Source organism: Aulostomus chinensis, chromosome 11, assembly GCF_037954235.1.
Source record: "Aulostomus chinensis isolate RoL2024-O1b breed Wild chromosome 11, RoL_Achi_v1.0, whole genome shotgun sequence".
Taxonomy (NCBI): Eukaryota; Metazoa; Chordata; class Actinopteri; order Syngnathiformes; family Aulostomidae; genus Aulostomus; species Aulostomus chinensis.
In genome coordinates, this window is record NC_141330.1 from 12,973,175 (window position 1) to 12,990,833 (window position 17,659).

The 17,659-nt window shown below is 40.7% G+C and overlaps 3 protein-coding genes across 6 annotated transcripts; 2 read left to right on the forward strand and 1 right to left on the reverse strand.

The window, feature by feature from the left end:
- Positions 1–82: 82 nt before the first annotated feature.
- Positions 83–8,630, reverse strand: LOC147253442 (uncharacterized). Of its 2 annotated transcripts, XM_086218625.1 has the most exons (8): positions 8,325–8,630; positions 4,488–5,965; positions 4,318–4,374; positions 2,809–3,008; positions 1,218–1,337; positions 1,068–1,124; positions 619–726; positions 83–500 (listed from the first exon to the last, which is right to left on the reverse strand). In XM_086218625.1, exons 4-8 carry the CDS (start codon positions 2,965–2,967, stop codon positions 402–404), a joined length of 543 nt encoding a protein of 180 aa, XP_086074751.1. In that variant the 5' UTR covers positions 2,968–3,008; positions 4,318–4,374; positions 4,488–5,965; positions 8,325–8,630; the 3' UTR covers positions 83–401. The 2 variants fall into 2 exon arrangements, 1 of the variants encoding a protein (XP_086074751.1); XR_015118549.1 differs by lacking the exons at positions 83–500; positions 4,318–4,374; positions 4,488–5,965; positions 8,325–8,630 and having other exon boundaries at positions 851–2,947.
- On the forward strand, positions 4,716–7,059 carry LOC147253443 (uncharacterized). 2 transcript variants are annotated; one of them, XM_086218623.1, is made up of 6 exons: positions 4,737–5,036; positions 5,152–5,247; positions 5,429–5,485; positions 6,270–6,380; positions 6,482–6,598; positions 6,687–7,059. In XM_086218623.1, the coding sequence occupies exons 1-6, from the start codon at positions 4,875–4,877 to the stop codon at positions 6,714–6,716; spliced, it is 573 nt and encodes a 190-aa protein (XP_086074749.1). In that variant the 5' UTR covers positions 4,737–4,874; the 3' UTR covers positions 6,717–7,059. The 2 variants fall into 2 exon arrangements, with proteins under 2 accessions (XP_086074750.1, XP_086074749.1); XM_086218624.1 differs by having other exon boundaries at positions 4,716–5,036; positions 6,482–6,817.
- On the forward strand, positions 8,164–15,996 carry ptdss1a (phosphatidylserine synthase 1a). Of its 2 annotated transcripts, none has more exons than XM_086218621.1 (13): positions 8,164–8,604; positions 9,100–9,191; positions 9,515–9,559; positions 9,641–9,765; positions 9,849–10,007; positions 10,146–10,297; positions 10,601–10,742; positions 12,241–12,353; positions 12,470–12,535; positions 12,676–12,775; positions 12,889–12,957; positions 14,332–14,398; positions 14,584–15,996. In XM_086218621.1, the coding sequence occupies exons 1-13, from the start codon at positions 8,423–8,425 to the stop codon at positions 14,670–14,672; spliced, it is 1,401 nt and encodes a 466-aa protein (XP_086074747.1). In that variant the 5' UTR covers positions 8,164–8,422; the 3' UTR covers positions 14,673–15,996. The 2 variants fall into 2 exon arrangements, with proteins under 2 accessions (XP_086074747.1, XP_086074748.1); XM_086218622.1 differs by having other exon boundaries at positions 14,587–15,996.
- Positions 15,997–17,659: the final 1,663 nt, after the last annotated feature.

Sequence of the window (17,659 nt, forward strand, 5' to 3'; positions counted from 1 at the left end):
TGCGAGCGCCGGTGTGTCTTTGTGTGTGAAAGTAGTTGAGACAAGTTGAACGTGTTTCCAAGAAGCGCATTTATTAAACCACACATGAGAACAAAGACTTGAGCAGCAATTTTAGAACCACAAAAACATGCAAGGCTGAGGAGGACAGCAAGTGTTTCCTGCCCATGATAGAAGGTGTTTTTATCTTTACTGAAGTTCTTGTGCTGCCAGTGGCACTCAAACATCAGGTCAAAACCACAGTGCAGGATGTGCAGTGGGGTCCTTACACAACTGACAGCATAGAAAAAGAAAGGAGCCATGTTTGATTTACAAAAGTTCTCTGATGACATTGTTTCATTTATATACAATCCATTGGTCCTACAAAGACAAATTGGAACGTAAAGATTGAAAACTCCAACGGATCATGGTCGCTTGGCTTCTTTCTCCTTGTAGAACCAGAAGCAGAGAAGTGCAGAGAGGAATATCTCAAAACACAAAATACAAAGTTCCAGCGCCTCCATCTGTTAGGAATGTAAGAAAATAATCAAGTGTACATTAGTTTTGTGTGGCAGTATATGCAAGATCTAATGCGCTCCTTGCAGCAGTTTTTCATGTTATATGTTTTATGGTTGTAATTACCCTCAAATGCTGGTCATTTTCTGGATTCCAGTGAGCCAGGTCAACACCTATCAGACAAACTGCGGCTAATGCTGCAATGATAGCTCCACAGTTAGCTTTCAGGGATGTCTGGAGGAAAAGCCATACATGCGATTTTAATTAACACAAAATACATTTACCTCCACCGTGGCTCAATGGCAAACCTAGTGGACACTTCCTGTGTCCAGTAGGTGGCACTAGAGTACACACGTACTATGTATCATGTTGCTGCGCATCATGTTGAAACAATAATGAGTCAATTTGATGTAAATCAAATGGTGGTTACATCGCTCTTATTTCCTGTTACCACAAGGTGGTGCAACAACTAAAATCCAGCTGGTAGATGTCTCCAGGTCATGACTCCCCTCAAAAGAGAAGTTTAGTTTTTATGTTTTCCTGCAGACAGACAGAGGATTATTGGATTTACTTACAGACAGCAGTCTTGGGTATTTGATCAGCAGACAGGATAGAAGTCCAGCAGCGATGAACTACATTACCAGCAAAAAAAAATCACATTATTGCGTTCGTGATACGAGTTCTGTCCCTTCACTCAACTGTACGATGCTTCAGCAAATTCTTACTAGTATTCCAGTCAACTGGGAAATTCTGAACAGTGTGAATAAAGATTCCTCCATGCTCTGGGTGGCTGCAAAAAGCAGTCCCAACGCCACACTTAAGAGACCGCTCACTATCTGAACACCCTGTAGAGAAGCAGTCAGTAGATTAGTAGATGGAAGAGAAAAAGAAAAAAGACACAAGGCTCTATCCTGAAAAATTTACACAGTATTGAAGGAAAATTGGATTTTGTATTGAATTTTTCAAAGGGTGCAAAATTATGGATACAAAGACAACAAAAAAAAAGCAAGAATCATCGTCTCCATGGTTATTTTTTGCAATATTGTCAGATACTGATTATCATTTGAGTCTGTAACAGGTAAAAAACAAAAAACAGCACATTTAGAGGCACTGTGTGATTGTCTTAACACTGTTTTGCGGCTCGCTGAACAGCAAGAATTCTCACTCAATACTGGAACGATTCAGACAACTATCATTCTCAATTCCAAAATGAGTTAAAAAAAAAAAAAGTTGACAAAAGTGGGAATTTCCCCTGTGAGTTTCAATTATTCACCGGACTTTGTTTGTATAAAAATAAACATGATACCATAATTTGGATACATTCATAGAAAAAAATACTTGATTTAATTGATGTAATACAAACGAAGGGTTTAAGAGTAACTGTCATTTTTGGATGCATATTTGAATGCAACCAGATTTACTTGAGGAAAAGAACACATACAGCCTGACTAAGTGATGATGATGATGATGATGATGATGATACAGTCACATTTGAATTTATGTCAGTGGAAGCTGGTCTGAAATATTCCAAGTATCCGTGTGTAGCTTCAGTACTTGGAGTTATTAAATGTAAAATCCTCAAATTCTAAACTGAGACGTAATAATTTTAGGACTACTGAAGTGGATATGTGAAACTTCAGCTTTTAACATTTAAGGGGAAGAAGGGTGCGACCACAAAAACCTGTATTTAAAAAGAAGAGGGATTTCCGGCTACTATCCACTAGGTCTGCGCTTGTTTTGTGGGCGGAGGTTTGAATGCAAAGTTTTCTTACAACATATGAAAACATTTTCTCACGCAATCTCACAAAGTTAATAGTTTGATGAGTCCTGCTCAAATACTGTCAAAACAACACGTAAAATAAAGTGCAGCATATTGTTATATACCTGAATGCAGTCACTGCAGTGTGTATTTTATAATGCCTTTAATGAGATGTCTGGTAAAATGTATGAAAATGCATTTCTTTTAGAGAAAGAAATACAAAAATTTAAAAAAAAATCTTAATGAAATATTCCAGTAGTAAGTAATAATTTTCACTTTTTATCATAAGTTTTTTGTAATTTTTTTTTATCATCAAGTCTTAGGTTTTTTTTTTCCTTTTACAGGCAGAAATAGGCCAAGTGTTGAACTAAAAAAGCAAACTTTTGAACTTCAATGAAACAGTTAAACATTTATTTGGCCTTTTTTGTTGTTGTTGTCTGGAGTCTGAAAGAAAACATGAAGCAAAATGCGGTTCCTTTGTTTCTGAATAATTCTGTTCGACTTGTTGGACCTGCGTTCATCTGACCGAACATGCTGAGGTGTCCCGTCGCTCTTACCCCCAACACAGCAGGTTGTTTCTGCTGCAGGTAATGCCCTTTGGGGTTTGGCGTCTGCTCAGTAGGTCTGTAGTACGCTAATACCGGCTTTCTCTGGCCTGAATTGCTCAGCTCCTCCTCGTTTCCATGGATGTTCATGTCAACATCAGCATAGGCCATGTGTCTTCGATCTGGAGGGATGCCAGCGTTCCTCGTGATTCCTGATGACAGTCATTCAAATGCAACAAGATTTACAATTGATCCATTCTTCTGAGGCCTTTTTCAGCGATCAGATCAGGAGTGTAATTCAAACGTCCCATAATATCCTCCTTCATGAGAGCTGTAATGTCCAATTTTTATTGCATCTATTTTAAGGTCAACTTGTACTGTTGAACTACACTGGCTTATACTGGGAGCTGATACTTTGTCTCATGAATTCATATGAATGGACAAAATATGACCGTCACAGTAAAACTCAGCGTAGTTCAGTGTTTTGGCTGACTGGTTTATATACCCTGGAATTGTCTCAAAAGAGACCAAAACTTTATGTACGAATTAATACAGTATTTATTGCCGATGACAGCGTGAGTTGAAGATTCACCCTCGCGATCAAGTTTGAGGCTATAGTTGTTGTGTTGGGTTGGCTTTAAGAAAAGTTTCTTATTTTTTTTACCCAACTATACGAAAGCCATTAAGATGGACGATTTGGCAGAATTTTCAAAATCATGCATTCAGCGTATCGATGAGAGATACATAGATACTGAGTGTATTGCATACAGAGAGCAATGCAGTATTCGTACTACCTCGTACTTTGCTGTGAAGGTTTCAGTAACATAATCTTATTCTGGTTGTTCCTTTATGAAACTACCAAATAGAAAACAAGACCAAAAAAAGAAAATAATATCATAACATTGCTCTGTATTTCTACACTGCTAATCTGTTAAGGGTCCCTCCCCGTCTGCATGTATGAAGCTTACACTCTATTCAGGTTCACAAGCAAACGTTGGTGTTTATCTATTAGGGATGAACTGCATACTCAGATTAAATGATCAGATTTAATTATCTTGTGCCTCCATTTAAAATTGTTTCTGTGGGTTTAATGCCATTTTACTTTATTTACGAGTTCATTTACATTCCATTCGTGTCACTTTTGGTCTTTTATATTCCTGAGCCCGATCTGCAACTGGATAAAGTGAGATTACCATGGAAGAAGATTAAAACGATCATGTGCTTTCGGATGAAACATGTCGATATTTCTGGATGATCACACCAAGAGCAGGTTGAGTCTTAATTAGAAAAACAGGATGATTATTGATGATATTTCAATAAAATGAATTCTGTTTTCACAATCACATCCTGTCACAGTGAAACACTCCGATGTCACTCCGTCCATTAACAACCAGCAGGAGACTTGACGGTACCCGAGTTCTACTGTTCTTTAGATGAAACATTTGATACAAATCTTAACGTATAAGCATATATTAATTAGAATTGTCACATTTTTTTCAAAAAATATCTTGTGATTCTTACCACGGACTTGATCTTCGTCTGTTTCTCTCTCGAACGAGAGGTGTTATGTTCACGTCGCTGCAAATACAGTGAAAAAAGAATGAGGTCAGCTCAACTTCCCCATTGTCATCCCCACTACACCATCTGTGTGTGTAAATGAGAAAATGTAGATTTTCACGTTGCACCCTCACCTCCTCTTTGCTTCGGGCTCTATGTCGTAATATTTCTTCTTCTTTTGTGATCTTCTACCAAAAACCCATTCAAGGTAAATGAGATCAGATGAAAATATTTAAGGTTTTCTGAGTCTTAAAACTTCTGTGGCCCTGCACACACCTATTTGGTGTGTGTGTGTGTGTGTGTGTGTGTGTGTGTGTGTGTGTGTGTGTGTGCGTGTGTGTGCGTGCGTGTGCAAAGGGGAGAGGAAGGAGGCAGAGGGTGGTGAGACACAGACAATTGTTGCTTCCTTTTCATACAGATTCTACGAAGCACAAGCAAAGGGACTAAGAACCTGGTGTGTTCCTGAAATCAGTGGCATCAGCAGCTTTAAAATCGTCTTTCATGGTTTATCACACAGAAGAATGAGGAAGACATTCGTATGTGATGAATCCATGATCATCACTATACCCACCGAGAGTCTTGTGGACGCCCAGCAGGGTCCAGTGATGCCACAGAAGCTCATCAGTGTGTTCAAAGACCGCTACAAGATTTTTGTTCGAAGGGGACGACCAAATGTTTTCGGGGTAAGCTGAACTGTTCCAGAAGAGGAAATGTTTTTATATTTCATAAACGTTTTTTTTTTTTTTTGGCTATTTGCACGATTTAATTATTCTTCTATGTTTTGTTTGATTAAACAAGGCAGCCCAAGCCATCGCTGGAGTTTTTGTTTTCACTCTTGGTTTGATTGTCCAGAAAGACGCCATCGAAGTAACCGTGGCGTCCCTCAGCCTCCTGGTACTTGAAGCTTCAAAGATTCATTCATGGTCGTTTTATTTGTGCTGATTTAATATCAAAGCGATGTAATTTAGAGCAACTTAACTTTATGACGCTTTATTATTTCCTCTTGAAACTGTGTTAAATAATTCACGTGTGTGTGTGTGTGTGTGTGTGTGTGTGTGTGTGTGTGTGTTTTAAGTTTGTGATAACTGGTATTCTGACGTTTGCTGCTGGACATTTTCCAAACATGCACCTGGTAGGTGAACTTATTTCAAATGGAAATGTCTCCACACAGTAATAATAATAATAATAATAATAATAATAATAATAATAATAATAATATAATTGATGATATTATTATTGTTGTTGTTATTATTATTATTATTATTATTATATTATCATTATTATTATTATTATCATTATTATGAGTAGTAGCAGTATTGTTTCATTGTTTCAGATCATTTTTTTTATCTGAATACATTGTCTTGTATTTTTATGGCCTATAAACAAAATATACATTCCTTTGATGATAAATTGTTGAACCCAACCGACATGTGGATTCAGCGTGAATATTGTACAGTTCACTTCAACCTAATTTCATGGTGTAAATTCAAAGTTTATGCATGGAGAATGTCAGCTGACAGGGGCGGCATGGATCAGAGGTAGAGTGGCCGTCTCGCAACCGGAGGGTCATCGGTTCGATCCCCACTTCCCCCGGTGACCATGTCGAAGTGTCCTGTCAGAAGTAGATGTCGCTATTAGTAAGAGATGACGTAGAATGTCACGTCCAGACAAAATGCTTCAGTTGTGTTTGCTATTAAATTAGACCTTCATTTTGATTCAATTTATCATAAGACAGTTGTGACTGAGTTATGGAGGAAATATGTGTTAAAATTGCACATCCTGGTTCAGCTTTTCCAAGCTTTGTAGTACAGTACTCTTTCGTACTGTTAAAAAGAAGAATTATACATTTTTAAGATTTTGCTTCCTGATGATTTTCCTTATTATTGGATTATTGATTTCTTGCTTTTGTCTTCCAGTCAAAGATGTCATTGTGTTTGAACATCATCAGCTTCTTCTGGTCGTTCGCGGTGGTTTGTCTCTATGTCATAGGGTTTACTTATTCTTCAGACAGCTCATCTCATCCCAAGGTAAAAGAAAACAACGTCAACAGCCGATTGAATAACCTCTGAGACAGCGAATAAAAAAAGCACACAATTCTTTTTTCTTTCTTTCTTTGTTTTTTTTACAGCTGCATGTAGGACTCAGAGGAATTATCATCACCCTGTTGGCTTTTGAAGAGTTGATTGCCTCATTCTTGGTTTTCTGGCTGAATAAAACTGTCTGCAGACAGCACTTCAATACTCTGGTATATCACTTCTTTTATACAGCAGCTACAAATAGAGTCCCATAACAGGAACACAACTGATGAGAAAACTTCTTTTATTTTTTTGCAGCCAGTTATTCTGCTTAAATATGGACACTGAATATGGTGATGGAGTCAGCAAACTGCAGATCAACCAGCTTCTCACATAGCTGTCGCAAGCATACCATGTGTCTTATGCCGCATTTGTGTCGCTACACAATATCTGCCAATTGTTAAATCCTTCCTGCTTATAATTCATTTTAACAGAATAAACAAAAAGCAGCCTTGAGGTTGATTTTGTTGTTGTTCTTTTTGTATGAAAACTGATACAGAAACCCTGCAAACTGTGGATGTTCTTGCCATAGTGGCTGAGGTCAGGGTGGGGACTAGAGGACCATGATTCCAGGCCACTTCCTCGGGCAGGAAGGCCTGGTTCAGACAGCCAGTGAATCTGATCTGAGAAAAAAACAACAACATTTACCTCAAATAAGACCTTTGTTCTGTCCACATTATGAGGAATATGAGCTCAGATTTGTTCAATCCAAACATTGCCAACCTGCATATAAGACGCCAATTTTTTGCCAGTCTAATTTTGTAGACAGTGGTTGCAAGTACACAAACGAATCCTAAATCCAATTTGAATGTCCAGTATGAGACACCTCTGTCTGATCTGAATCAGATTCCAAGCTTTCTCCTAATGAGGTCAGGTTCAGATTTCACGTGTTTTTTGGCTATTTGTGTGACACACTTGACATTCAGAGACATGCTGGCATGTAAGTTCAGGGTCTGAGATGATTTACTGTACTGAGAAGATAAATCAGGATTTTGCCTGGCAGCTTTGATCTCTGTGATCAAAGCTCTGTGACTTTGTCTTGGCTGGAAGAGATCAGAAAATGTCAGATGAAATGGGATCAAAGTCAAAATCAAAGCCAGAACTATCAAGATCAAAGTCAGAGATTTTGTAAGTCTCTTATCCCTTGGCTCTTCAGATCCCAATGAACTGCCGTCAGCTTGTCGATCTGTCCTCTTCGAGCAGGAAAAACTCAAGAATGGTAATGTGGTGATGGGTGATGTCATTAGGAGGCTTTCACAGCATACAACCATCACAACCTGCACCACATTTGTTCACGCATTTCCTTGAGCACATAATTTAGATCTTAATCCAAGAATTCAGACTGTGAAAAGACGTAATTATCACAAACCATCAACACAACCTCAAACCTGGTCTAGCACCGCTTGACAAATTTAAAAAAAAAAAGTGAAAGCACCCACTTGTGGACGTTAGTGACATGCTAGCCACCAGGGGGAGCCACACACACACACACACACACACACACACACACACAGAGCAATACTATCGTTTCATGATGGATGTACCGCATCTGAAACTCATTTCATTTTACACTCAAATGACCACACTACATCCATGCTGTTCTTTTAAAACTTGGTTATAGAGCGAGATAATTGATTCGATTCAAAGGTCACGGTGTGGCGTCCTCGCCTGGTCAGGAGGTCACGTGAAGAACATAAACCACAGCAGCAGCACGTGATAAAGGAGAAGGCATGAACTCTTCCGCCTCGGGACACTCCCTGTAAACACTCACACCAATCAAAACCAAAGGCGAACACTTTCTCAAACGCTGTCGTTCCCTATCTTAACCCTTTGCTGCTCGGGTGTCACCTGTCAACCTTGTAGGCAGCCTGAGAAGTATGTAACGTAAATATTTACGTGTGCGGACGGGCCGGGCCGGCAGTGATCACTCCCCATGCTGCTGCTGCTGTGAGGGGCTGCTGCTGCTGCTGCTGCGCTTCTGGTGGCGTCCAGCGATGGCGTCCGTCTATAGCGGATCCCATACGTTAAGCAAGGATGATGTGAATTACAGGATGCATTTCCGAATGATAAACGAGCAGCAGGTTGAGGATATAACGATTGAGTTTTTCTACAGACCGCACACTATAACGCTGCTGACATGCACCGTGCTCAGTTTGATGTATTTCGCTTTCACAAGGTAAGTGGGACACGGCTAACGTTAGCTCAGTGAGCTAACCTAGGTTAACTAGCACTAGCTAGCAGGAGCAGTGATGCTCTGACTGAGCCAGGTACACGGGGAGGTTAGCCAGCTTTTAGCGACTCCTTAATGGCTTTTATATCAAACACGTGTATGAAAACAGCGTCTGAGGGATAGTGTTTAACAAAAATGTAATGTCATGGAACTTATAGTGAAAGTTACACAACGTTAGTCCAGAGACGAACACGGTTTCGACCTGATCTACCATGAGCGACACTTCTCTTCATACAAGCCATAACCATACAAATAAAGTGCGTACTCTCCTAGAGATACACCACAGATCCACATTTCTTCTGTGGAACTTAGTCACATCATGTCTGTAGAGTTGTGGAGAAGCACACACTGGTTATATATTTGTTTATTTTAGCATGTAAACCTGTATCACCGATATTATTAATTTGTTGAATGGGATATTGGTGTTTGTCACTTCTGCAGGGATGATGGAAACCATGACAGTAATCTGTGGGTGGGGCTCATCCTGGTTATCTCCTTCTTCCTGGTTATCAGTGTTTTGGCATTTCCTAACGGTGAGCAAAAAAAAAAAACCCACGCCGGATCTGCTCTCATGTTTATTTTGTATATTTCATGAAGCCCTAAAGCAAACTCAGGCTGATGTTCACTGTAAATAAGTAAATAATGTTCATTGCTGGAATACTGCGTAAAAGGTTGTTGTAAGTTAAAGTCGAATGAAACAGCTGAATCAGAGTGGGGACAGTTCTCACCGCATGTATGTAAACTCAGGCATGAGGAAATACTCAGGGTTTGTATATGTGAAAAAAACAAAACACCAAAAGGAATCTAATTTGTTGATTTGCATGTGATTAACTTGTGCTTGACATGGTCACTGCAGGTCCCTTCACCAGACCACACCCAGCAATATGGAGAATAGTTTTTGGTGAGTGAAAAGGACCGTTCACAGGTTTTGTTTGAATTCTTAAGAGTTCCCCTCTTAATGCCACGTCCTTCTGCTGTCAAGGTCTGAGTGTCCTCTACTTCCTGTTCCTGGTTTTCATCATCTTCCTGAACTGGCATCAGGTAAAACAGCTCATGTTCTGGCTGGATCCAAACCTGCGCTACGCTAAGAGAGAGGCAGACATTATGGTGAGTGATTGAAATGACTTGCATGCATGAGTTGCTAGCAGGGGAGTGTTGGTCATTGAGGGCATCTGTGCTGCTCTCCTCAGGAATATGCTGTCAACTGCCATGTCATCACTTGGGAGAGAATTTTGAGCCATTTTGACATTTTTGCATTCAGCCATTTTTGGGGCTGGGGAATGAAAGCCCTGCTCATCAGAAGCTACGGCCTGTGCTGGACCATCAGTATTACCTGGGAACTCACTGAGGTACGGTTGTCATCTCGACCCATCACCAGAGAACTGATTTGTTCTAATTCTGTGGATATTGATGGATTTTCAGCTGTGAAGAATTTGACAACATTATTTGTTCTCTGTTTCATTTTCTTTCTTGCTTGTTCCCTGTAGCTGTTCTTCATGCATCTCCTGCCTAACTTTGCTGAGTGCTGGTGGGATCAGGTGATCCTGGATATTCTCCTCTGTAACGGAGGAGGCATCTGGCTTGGCATGACTGTCTGCCGTTTTCTGGAGATGAGGACCTACCACTGGGCCAGTATTAAGTATGACTTATGTGGTTTTAGAGTTTACCCTGAGTTTGCTTGAGGCCCCCTTTCTTTCCTTCCAGGCGGTACATGTTATCTTATTGTAATCTTAGTCATAAACAGTAGCTTCTAGAGGCCATCGCTTCTGTTTCATGTGATATAATTAAAGTCACAAGTAACTGTAATTTCCAGAGGGTCTCACATTTTTGTTTACAGATCTCCTTCATCATGTTCCTTAGCGAGGATCTGACGCTTACATGATACTTCTTGTAAAACTAACCTCAAGTCTTTTGTAACTCTTCTCCTGCACTTCCCACCCAGGGACATCCACACCACCACGGGGAAGATCAAGCGAGCCGTGCTGCAGTTCACCCCAGCTAGCTGGACCTACGTGCGCTGGCTCGACCCAAAGTCGTCCCTACAGCGAGTGATGGGCGTCTATCTGTTCATGATCATCTGGCAGGTGGGTCTGTCGGAAATCCACTTTTAGCCATCTTAAGTGTTGACTATTCGACAGGGGATCATCCCGTGTGCTTGGCGTGCTAAGTCTGAGTTAATCTAATTGCCCCCCCATTGTTGAAATCTAAAACCTGTCTCACATGGATCCATATAATGAGTGTCCTGCTGTCTACCTATTAACTGTTAATCCCATAAGAGTGAAAGACAGGCTGGATTACTGGGGAGCAATTAATGTTAATGTGGAAGCCATGGGTGGAGAACTCTGGAGAGGCAGCTATATTTCCTGTATTTGCCTGCCGTTGCAACAAAAAGTGCTGTTCTCCTCATCTTTCGGTGTGTGCGCAGCTCTCTGGAGGCTTTAAATGGTAATTACTGCTCTTGAAGAATTAGTTGTGGAGATGGGGATGGCTCAACCTCACTGGGTTCCACCACACAGGCTCTGGGCCAAATGAGTGAATAACACAGCAGCAGCTCCCCCACACCCTCATTATCTCTCAGTGCAAATGAGGGCAACTCACACAAAGTGTCGCCCTGTTTTGTAACTCCTCTTGTTTGATTGACTCACTTCTCATCATTTTCAGTAAGAGTTGGATACTACAATACTCCATAAGTACCCTCAAACGGAGCTGTTTAAAGATTTTCAGTGCATCTGCCTGTAATAAAATGTCAGTTCAGAGGGTCTCACTGGCGGAACAGTAGACCCCCACTCACTGGAAACTATTTGAGTTTTGGAAAACAGGTGCAACTAATAACGGCTACAATCCTGTTAGCTGCTCCAAGATCCAGCGAGTGTGTACGTGGTTTCACTGGCACGGCCTCAGGGTGCATGTGAATGGAACACGGCTGTCATTAAATGTTATTTGTTACACCTGTGCGCCTTTTCTCAATGAAAGATGGTGCGTTGTCTGCCAAATGGAGTTGTCATCTAGGTAGGTAGTCGCCATTATAATGGAGTCACCTACATTTTTAATTATATATACATACTGGATAACAAGCAAGACGACAACAAGGTCTGAGCTGGCACATTGCTGTGGTGTATATACGCAGTATTTACTACTCACTCTCTTGTATAATACTTCATCAAGAATTGATTGTCAGTAGTACAATGTTCATACGCAGCTATACAGTGATGCAGCAACAATGCTCCTCCACAAAGACGGACACAGCTACAATGTTTTATATGGCTACATGTCAATAATGTATATTACTGATACTAACCAAATGATAAGTAACAAAGACTCAAAACATGTTCTTTTATAAAATAAAGCCACGATTGCAACTTTTTTTTTAAGAGTTACAATGATAATTGTGTGGGTTTTTTTTTTTACAATTGTATAACTGCACATTGTGCATCAGTGACATTGTGATTCTATCGATAATGTAGCAATTCCAGAAAATACAAAAAAATGAGAATATCAGCAACAAAACGCAAGGACAATGATGAAGTCATTCAGTAGTTAATAAAAAGTATTCATTCTGGTCCTCTGTCTCTTTGTTCCCAGCTAACAGAGTTGAATACCTTCTTCCTCAAGCATATATTCGTCTTTCCAGCCAGCCACGCTCTCAGCTGGTGTCGGATCCTGTTCGTCGGCATCATCACCGCCCCTACAGTCAGGTAGCAAGAAACAGGAATGTTATTGATGTAAATGTCTTTGTCTGAGTATTGTTACGTTCTGCTCCCCTGTTGTTTGTCTGAAGTGTCTGACTCGCGTGTTTGTTTTTTCTCTTTAGGCAGTATTACGCGTACCTCACAGATACCCAGTGTAAGAGAGTGGGGACCCAGTGCTGGGTGTTTGGGTAAGTGAAGCCAAAGCTCTGACTACTCAGAACTGCTTTCAAGGAAAAAGCTACATATTTGGTGTATTTGTTTTCTTTGTTCCTCACTGAGGTCCAGGACAGGTGGGTTTCATTTGTGTATTTTTGGTTTCCACTCACAGGGCGATAGCCTTCCTGGAGGCCTTGGCTTGTATTAAATTTGGACAGGATTTGTTCTCAAAAACACAGATCCTCTATGTGATCCTCTGGCTGCTGTGTTTGGTAAGAAAAAGAACTAATGTTATTTACTACCTGAATTAAATACATTTGTTTTTTTGTGCTTTATAATTTTACACTTTTTTTTTTTACATTAAATTGCACTGATCTAATTTCAGGCCTTTATTACATTCCTGTGTCTTTATGGGATGGTTTGGTTTGCTGAAAATTACGGACCAAGAGAAAAGGTATGTTTATTACCGTTGTAGATTTAATAAGTGGCTTTTGTCTTTGTTAGGGACGTCCTCATGATCCACACTAACTCATTCTGGCCTCAAATTAAGCATCTTGATGTTGTTTGAGAAGCTGTGCACTCCTAATCAGTATGCTGCCGACCCTCAGGCAAGGCCGGTCTGCACAGGCCCTGTTCACACCTGCTGCTAAGGTGCTTCCTGGATGATCCGATGGTTCAGCTCTAAGTACAGGGTTAGGTTTAGACTCGGAACCCCTGACTGCCCCTGATGCCTTCAACATCACCGTACGAATGGGTGGTGCTTGAATTGGGGGGGGGGGCAGTACTCCTCTTTTTCACATATTTGTGTGTATCTGCATCAGTAAGTTAAAGTAGAACCCGCCAAAGATTCTTGGACATATTGTTTGCAAAATAAATGACTTAACTCAAATCTTAAATATCTAAACTAAAACTGCATACTGCAGAAGTAGCGTTCTTAATATATCGTACGATTAAATGTATATTAATATATTTTAATGGTTTGGTGCGTGTATTATGTGTGTGGGCTATAAAGGGTTTTTATCCCCCGAGTTACTCTGTTTTGAAGTATGTCTACTGCAAAGCAAGTTTCAGAATGATGATGATGTTTATCTGGCTCCAAAATGCCAGAAAGGGAGTTTGTTTTGTGGGTGTCTGACAAAATGACAACAAAATAACCAGATCTAAACGGACACTGACAGCATCAAGCTAACGTTTTCACTACCTCGTACCAGCAGCAGTGAAGTACACGAGCACTTGTGCAACTCACATTGTGTTGGAAAGTAGTTCCTTTAACAACAGTGTAACCGGTGTGTATAGCGTCTGCATGAAACGTTTGAGCTGCTGCTATCAACAAGCCCACATCACAACCAGTGTCACCGGGTGATGTGAAACGTGCTGCTACCGAAGTCATTAGAGGTCATTAGACCAATTCTGCTGTGTACTGGCTGTCCGGTTTCCAAGAATGATCTCTTTTGGGGTCACTGTGAGGTGGGGTGGGGGGGGGGGGTGGGGGGGTCTCATCTGCTGACTAGATTAAGGCTCCACCACCAAAATCTTTTTTCAGCTTGTGGAATAATGACTTCATATCCACTGCCTCCTCACATGAATTAGTTTCCAAATATTGCATAATTCAAGTAGCTCTGATATGAATAACGGATCATGTAGGTGAGGCCAGCAATGAGGTCCATGCCTCAAAAGGGCTACAGTTCAGTTAATATTAACCTCCTTCAGGTCGGCTGATTCTGTTTACTAAGAAAGCTGCACAAGGTCAGTTGGCTTCTGTGTGTTCCCAGCCCAGCTAATTGTGCGTGTGTGCGCGTGCGTGTGTGAACCTCTTCTCCTCTTACAGAGCCTCTCAGAATGTGATGACGGCAATTACACAGACTTTGTTGACCATGTGTCAGAAGGATTTAAAGGTACAGTGACTTCCCTGTAATTTATCAACCATTTAGACGGCTCATTAAAGTATCCAGTGCTCAACTGTACGACTGTAAAGTGCTGTCCCCTAGTGTTTGGATTGTTCCGGTACTCCAGCTGTAAATGTGCAAAGTTAAAGTAAATGTTTCCCTACACCTAGACATGTGCAATCTTTGTATTTCAGAAGAGATGGAGGTGGATGGAGACAGTCCTACACCCAGACGGAGAGCAGCAGGGAAGGTCAAATCCATTAACGGCCTGGAGAGCCAGTAGGACTCGGAGCCAGAGGCTGTTGAGCCACTCCTGAGCTGACGGAGACAGGAGCCAAGTGTGAAGGATCCCTGTTTGGAAAAATCAAAGGGGGTAAAGACCTGACCATTTTGTGGTGTAACTGAAGTCTTGAAGGCACCCCCCCCCACACACACACACACACACACACACCCCTACAATAGAGGGAGTGGATGAACAGGTCCGTGTAGTGTCATTAAGAGGGAGCAGAGGCTTCAGACTACGTGGATGCACACGAAATATGTGCTGCAGTCATAAATGCTCGTGGAAATAGAAGTGTGTGTGTGTGTGTGTGTCGGGGGGGGGGGGGGGGTGATGAAGGGTTGGCCACAAAAAACTGCCAGTTCTAGATTTGACTGCATGATCATGGTAACTGATGAAGTATAATTTACAAACATTTATCTAATGAGTATATCATTGCTGGTTAATGTGCATTTGGCTGGTCGACGCCAGTTTTTACGCCAGTATGTTGGCTGAAGACATTTCACTATTAAAAGCCATTATTATGTAGAGTAGGTAGTAGAGTCATGTTCATTTGAGACTCCTTACACACACACACACACACACACAAATACACATATATGAATATATATATAAAGTACATAATGTTAAAGTCTTTTTATTAGTATCTGTCATCCGTTGTCTGTTTACATCATGTACACTACGTTCACCACAACGTGTCGTGTTTCTAACTTGAATGTGGGCAGAATTACAGCTTTAGATCAGCAGAATCACTGACTTTGGCCTGGAACAAAGCAAAGCACACAGTTGAAGCACTTTTCAGAATGTTCCCTTGGAAATAATGTACATTTGTAATGTTTTGAGCATTTTGTGAATCATTGTGACCTTGAGTGATTTTACTCTCCCTGTCCATCTATGGCTGCTATTGTTTTTTTGTTTTGTTTTGTTTTGTTTTGTTTTTTTACTGTACAATAACGGAGGGCAATTATTCAAATTCCTGCATGTGCTTTCAGGCTCCACCTGTCCACAGGCAGGTGGCTTTGTTTTACTGTCAACGTCCTTGTTATTGAATATGTTGCATTTGCATGGTTGTGTCAAAACAATGTGTTAGTAAAGGAAAGTGTAGTCAAAAGATGGCTGTATTACACCACACACCGAGGTGGCAGTATTGTTGTACTTGTTATTCACAGTTGTAACATCTTAATTCACCCTTGTGCCTGTATGCATGTTCTTTTTATTGCTTTCTTTTCTGAGTTTGTACTAAAACAAATTTTGGCTTTTTTTCTTGTGTAACTCTTCTGTCCTGGAGTGCTTTATTAAAGGTTTCTTCATTTTCGTTTGCACTGTCGGTATCAGCTCAGCTGCTGTACACTACCTATGACTTCTTTGTTGAACGATTCTGAACTGAATCAGTGTACAGAGGACTTCCTTTGATTTACTAGATTAGAAGTACTGGCCCTACAGATCTAACTCATGGTAACAAGAATCAGTGCACCTTTTATCTCTGACATTTAAAATCTTTCATTTTCTTTATTTTGTACATTCGCTGGCATTTTACTGGCACTTTCCCCTCGGCATTGACAACACCAGCATTGAACATGTTTCTGGAGCTGTTCGACCATTCTTCAGATATCTTTTCTTTTTTCATTCTTCCCTAAATAATCCAGGTTTTGGATTGAGGACGGATGACTCATTCTTGTATTTTTTTTTTCTCTATTAGAACCTGATTTTGGTGCATGCCTTGAATCATTCTCCTGGTGTGTTTCTCTTCTGCCAAGCCTTTGGAGCCTGGGAATTAAACGGTCATTTTCCACAGGCATTGAGAGGTCACCTCTCAACACCTCTTCCTCTCTTCTGAGCAGGTTCACGCCAAGCATGCTGGACGGCCAACAATAATTTTCTCTGTTTGATTTGGCCAAAGTGCTCCCGCTATTCATCACGGCTTTGTGCAAAGTCTAATCTTGCACTTTGATCCCAATGGGTGAGCACAGTGTGTTTTTTCCTTGGACACACTGTAGAGGTAAATGGTGTAACGTCTTTGACTGACTGAGCCTTTGCAGAAACTCTGATTTCCATTAACAACCCCTGTGGCAAAGTTTGAAAGTACCATTTTGCTTTTTATACCACCTGATTTCTGACCATTTTTATACAGCATCAGTTTTTCAATAGCTCTGCCCATGATGCAAAGAGACATGGCTCATAGTCAAAGTTCTAGTGTTCACAAGTCGTTTTAAAGGCGAGTTCATGCCATTGGTTGTAATGGAAACCCTAAATTGAACAATGAGATCCATCTTCGGGCCTGTATTTTTAATCTAGCCTTTTGAAACTATATATTTTAGACACTCACGAGCGGATAATTTTTAGTCTCTCAACTTAGAAATCATGCAGATATTAATGGGTCATTCCATGTTGAATCCCTTGACAATAAAGTGTTCTGTACATCCCTGTCAATCGTTGACAAATCAGATGTTTACCTCAGTGGAATGGACCAGGCTCGTATGTTAGATGCTATAATTATTACGATATCTCTGGATCTGCCGGAAAAAAAAACTCTTGGAAATTACTTGTGCTGTTCGTTTTCACTGTGAAATAGTAAAACCATATTAAAACACTCCCTCATAAACTGTGAATGTGTTTTTTTTTAATTAGCGTAACCATTACCCTGCTTTCAGTATGCCGTAAGTCAAATAAACCACTTTATAAATCATTACTTCATATAAGTAGGAGGCTGCTTGTGTACTTAAACATAGGAAATCACAAATGACCTTGCCTGACCTCTAAAGAGTACCCTGCCGCAGCAAAGGAGCACCGATTGGCTGACTCAAGCACTGCCCGTCTCAGATCAGATTTCACTCCGTCTGCACATCATGAAACTAAGACTGAAATAGCTGCCCCCTGTAACAGCGATGAATCTGAAGGAAATGTTGTTCCTTTGGAAAACAAGAACGATTGTCATTCAGCCCTGAACATGAAGGGCATTAGGAAAATCTCTCTTACTAGAAACGGGAGTA

Excerpts from the sequence above, each read along its gene's own strand:
- LOC147253443 (XM_086218624.1), top strand. The coding sequence starts at position 4,875 with ATGAGGAAGACATTCGTATGTGATGAATCCATGATCATCACTATACCC. Across the intron at positions 5,248-5,428 it reads TGGCGTCCCTCAGCCTCCTG|TTTGTGATAACTGGTATTCT; the intron begins GTACTTGAAGCT and ends GTGTGTTTTAAG. Across the intron at positions 6,381-6,481 it reads ACAGCTCATCTCATCCCAAG|CTGCATGTAGGACTCAGAGG; the intron begins GTAAAAGAAAAC and ends TTTTTTTTACAG.
- LOC147253442 (XM_086218625.1), bottom strand. The coding sequence starts at position 2,967 with ATGGCCTATGCTGATGTTGACATGAACATCCATGGAAACGAGGAGGAG. Across the intron at positions 1,125-1,217 it reads CCCAGTTGACTGGAATACTA|TTCATCGCTGCTGGACTTCT; the intron begins GTAAGAATTTGC and ends CTGGTAATGTAG. Across the intron at positions 501-618 it reads AAAATGACCAGCATTTGAGG|ATGGAGGCGCTGGAACTTTG; the intron begins GTAATTACAACC and ends CATTCCTAACAG.
- ptdss1a (XM_086218621.1), top strand. The coding sequence starts at position 8,423 with ATGGCGTCCGTCTATAGCGGATCCCATACGTTAAGCAAGGATGATGTG. Across the intron at positions 12,958-14,331 it reads ATTACGGACCAAGAGAAAAG|AGCCTCTCAGAATGTGATGA; the intron begins GTATGTTTATTA and ends CTCCTCTTACAG. Across the intron at positions 14,399-14,583 it reads TGTGTCAGAAGGATTTAAAG|AAGAGATGGAGGTGGATGGA; the intron begins GTACAGTGACTT and ends TTTGTATTTCAG.